At 41.2% G+C, this 4,291-nt stretch overlaps 1 protein-coding gene across 1 annotated transcript in view; it reads left to right on the top strand.

Moving 5' to 3' along the window:
* The window catches only part of Agfg1 (ArfGAP with FG repeats 1), a gene marked incomplete at its 5' end in the record, with an annotated part of 61,370 nt that continues 57,079 nt past the window's right edge, over window positions 1-4,291 (top strand). The window contains 1 exon segment of the mRNA XM_013519948.1: window positions 1-76. Coding sequence (XP_013375402.1) covers window positions 1-76 — 76 coding nt within the window.

Here is a 4,291-nt window from a genome sequence, read left to right as displayed (position 1 = left end):
CGCGCGTCTCGGGGGAGCGCGGAGCAGGAACCGCCGGAGGGGGCGGCGGGACGCGGCGCGGGGCTCGCAGGGCCGGGTCTGGGGCCGGAGGGGCCGGAGGGGCCAAGTTTCCCGGGGGGAGAAGGGTGGGTCGGGAGCGGGGGTCTGGCTCGGAGCTTCCGGATCGGTGCCCGGGAGCCCGGCCCTCCCCGAAGCGGGGAGACGGACGCCGGCGTCGTGATAGGAAAATGGAGATTACCGGCTTGGGTGTTCGGACGGTTTGTGTGTGTTCTCTCTTGCTTCGCTAGCGTATTATTTTTTTTTTTGTCTTTTTGAGACAGGGTCTCGCTGTGCAGTTCAGGCTGGCCTTGAGCTCACTTTGTAGCCCAGGCTGGTCTCGAACCCCCAGCGATTCTGCTGCCTCAGCCTCCCAAGTGCTGGGATTACAGGCGTGCGCCACCACGCCCGGCAGTGTTTCCATAAGGTTTTTACCTTTGTGACATTTCACTGGGAAAGTTTTGCAGAGGATTTTGGAAGCGCTGCGAAGATGCGCTTATATACTAATTAACTTGTATTCAAGTCAAGTTACTGAAGGGGAAGTCACTAGATAGTCTCTTTCTCAAAGTCCTTGTAAGAGTAGTAGCTCAGACAAAGTCCCTAATAAATGGAAAAATGGATTCCTTAAAGGTTGAAAAATTCAGGACATGCCCAAATGTCTGCCGCTGTTTTCCTTTTTTTGCCCTTGTAATTTCGGCAACGGGGCATTAATTAGTTTTCCATGACTAGTACAAACATTTTTTGGGTATTCACTAGGTTTTTGTGAAGCTTGGGGGTGTGCTGGTAAATACATATTTACATTTTAGTGGAAGAAGTGGTAATTCATAAGTAAATACAGGAAAAGTGTCTGGGGTAAGTAAGTACTGTGCTGAACATTGAAATGGTGTGATAGGAATGTCCCAGAGGTTACTTCTTGGTTGAGTAGTAAGGCAAACAGAAGTAGCCAGAGGTTGGTACCTAGGAGATATTCTGAGTCATGCTTTCGCTTCATAAATGAGGCAAAGCGAGAAAGTAAAGTGACCTGTGTGGCACAAGTTTGGTTCTGAAATGAAGCTAATAGTCCAGTTTGTTTAAAGTGTTGCACCTTTAGTATGTGCTTAAGAAGCATGTCCTGCTCTTACTATGCTAAATACAGGTCTTTGAGGCATTTAAAGTGTAAAGTGTGTAGATCTATCTTGTCTGCTTCAGATTTCTGGCATTTATTTTTATTTTTTGGGCGTTGCTGGGAATTGAATCCAGGGCCTTTCTCATGCTACAAAAGTGCTCCACCATTAAGCTGCACCTCCCAACCAGATTTCTTCTTTTTCTGTTTGTTTTTTGATTTATGTTTGTTTTTTGGTACCGGGAATTGAACTCAGGACCTTGCGCTTGCCAGGCAGGCACGGTGCTGCTGAGCGATATCCCCCGCCCTTGTTTTTTTTTTTTTTTTTTTTTGAGACAAGGTCTCACTATGTAATGCAGGCTGGCCTTGAACTTGCTTATATAGTCCAGACTGGCCTAGAACTACAGCAATCCTCCTGCCTCAGCCTCCTGAGGATTGCAGGGATTACAGGTGTGCCCCCAACCAGATTTCTGATTCTGTGTAGTTCTTTATAAGTATAGAAAGTATTCCCTTGGCAAAATATATAATATTAGGGAACTATCTTAATATTTCACTCTACATCCCATGCTTTCAAAACATTGTATAAAAGGGTACTTTGGTAAAATGAGAATTGTTTCAGTGGAATTTAATATGTAGTGGATGGACTTCATTTGTCTGTTTACTCTGTATCTTACAAGCACTGCTTAATTCATCTGTGCCATACTCTATTGAGACCCTGCAGTTACCTAGATCCTACTGTACTGTGGAGTTGGTATTCTAAGTATCTGGACATATGGCTAACAATACTTGTGACAGTCCTTTCTGTGAGTGTGCTATTCCTGAAATACACAAGTGAGTATAAAAGGCTTCCCAGAGGAGTTAATCCCTGAATAAAGGCCACCCAAGACAAATTTCAGCCTCATGTAGTTAAAAGATCGAGTACTTAGAAGCTATAGAAACCTGCTTTTGAATTTTGGCTATTCAGAGTATCAGCTCTGTGGTATTAAGAATGCCACTCAATAATTGAGTTAGTTTTCTCACATATGAAATGGTGAAGATAAACTTCCCTTTGTGCGTTTTGGATATAGATTTGTTTTCAATATTAAGGGATAAGCTGGGTGTGGTGGTGCACGCCTGTAATCTGAGCACTTCGGAGGCTGAGACAGGAGGATCATTTCGAGTTCGAGGCCAGCTTGAGCTACAAAGTGAGCTCAAGGCCAGCCTGAACTGCATGGCGAGACCCTGTCTTTAAAAAAAAAAAAGACAAAAAAATATTAAGGGATAATGTGGTTAAACGTCTCACACAATGCCTGGTACATAGTATGTATGCAGTAGTTGAGAAGAAGTGTTAACAGGAGGAGAGAACATTCCATGACTAAGGAAATAATAAGTAAATTACAATGAAATGAGAAACGCCCTAATAACTCACTTTGGAGTGTTTGACTGTAACCCAAAAGCTGACTCAAATTGGTTTATATGAAGGTTTGACGGAGTAGCTGATGCTTGCATGAACACCATTGAAAACAAGTTTCAGCTTTATGTAGTTTAAGATCAAGTACATGAAATAGTTTTTTGGGGAGGGAGGCGCAGGGAATTGAACTCAGGACCTCATGGTTGCCAGTCAGGCACTGCGCCACTGAAGTAAATCCCTGGCCCCATGAAATAGTTTAAAGTGAGACTTCAATCCAGTATCTTAATGATACTGGTTAGCTTCCTCTCAACCAAAGATGGTTGCTCCCAGCACCTGCAGTCACATACTGCCTGAAATTGTATCCTTGGTCCAGTATTTTGACAAATTCTGCAATTCAGTCTGACCGGGTTAGCTACTTTGAACCAGTACCTTGACTGGACACCTGTTTTCCCTGACTTTCTTTGGAACAAGGATCTCCATATAGAGTTTCCAAATCAGAAATCTCAGATTCCTGGTAAGGAATGAATGACTGCTAGAATTATAGGCATCAGATGTGTATTGCAGGATATGGAAGGGTTAGCAGCTCTTGCAGATTTTTTATTTGAAAAGCAAAAATGCCAGAAAATAATTTAGAAAGAACAGTTATTGAGTTAATAATAATCAGTGCTATGTAGATGACATAGTATAATTGAAAGAAAAATTTTGAAGTCAGAATTTGACAGTGACTAGTTTCATGACTTAGGGCAAAGTATTATAGAAGGATGCTGTGTGGGATGGCTTGGATCTATTCCTTGGCTTTGGTTTTTACATTTGTAATAAGGTAATAATGCATAGCTCAGGGTTGTTAAGAGGATCACATGGTTCAGGTACTGTATTTACTAAACGTATATCATGTTTGAGAATGGGGCTGACTGATGGAAGAACAAATTATGAAGTACGGCTTGTTAACTAGAGCTGCTTTATTTAGAAAATAACTGATCACACAGTAAGTCGTATCTACTGTTGTGGATTTTAAAATGCAGGGTAGTCACAAGTCTTTTAGCATTCATGTAGCAAAATCTTTAAATAAATTAAGCCAATATCTTACTGTTAATATTACTAGATTCAGAGCTAATCTGTTCTCTTTTTTTTCCAGTAGAGTGTCCTGTATGCTAAGTGATGCTCATTCAGAGCATATGACTGAAGTCAGATTGTGAAACTTTAATGTGGATTTTAGATTTAGGTGCAGTTTCTTATTGAAACAGAAAGGACATGTCCTAACTTACTAGTTTATAGTTATCTTTCCGATTCTCTTTATAGAATACTTTATGAATGGACAGTCCAATAATTTAGATTATAGGCAGCAATAAAAAATTGTCTTCACGATGCTAGGAGCGTAGCTCACTAGTAGAGTGCTTGTCTAGGCATGCATGAGGCCCTGGGTTCAATCCCTAGCACCTCAAAAAAAATTGCCTCGATGTTAAATAATTTAGTTGATTGAAAGATTCTTTCAGTCAACTTGTAGTTGATTGAAAGTCCCATCTCAAAGTAAAATTTTACAGGAGGCTGAAGATGGAGCTCCAGGGTGAGAAGTTTCCCTCCTGTGCACAAGGTCCTAAGTTCAGTTTCCAGGATCTCCACAGACAGAAACTATTCCTTTTGTGGAGAGTGTAAACATTAGTGCCTTTTTAAAAAAATGATTTGTAAGTTTTTCACTGAAGGATTGGATAGAATGAGAAATGACATTTGTATAAATTTGCCATTCTTTTTTTTTTTTTTTTTTT

This window comes from Chinchilla lanigera, unplaced genomic scaffold (assembly GCF_000276665.1).
Source record: "Chinchilla lanigera isolate Chin_1 unplaced genomic scaffold, ChiLan1.0 scaffold00052, whole genome shotgun sequence".
In the NCBI taxonomy this organism is placed as follows: domain Eukaryota; kingdom Metazoa; phylum Chordata; class Mammalia; order Rodentia; family Chinchillidae; genus Chinchilla; species Chinchilla lanigera.
The sequence above is the reverse complement of the archived record's forward strand: the minus strand, read 5'-3'. Positions and strand labels throughout refer to the sequence as shown.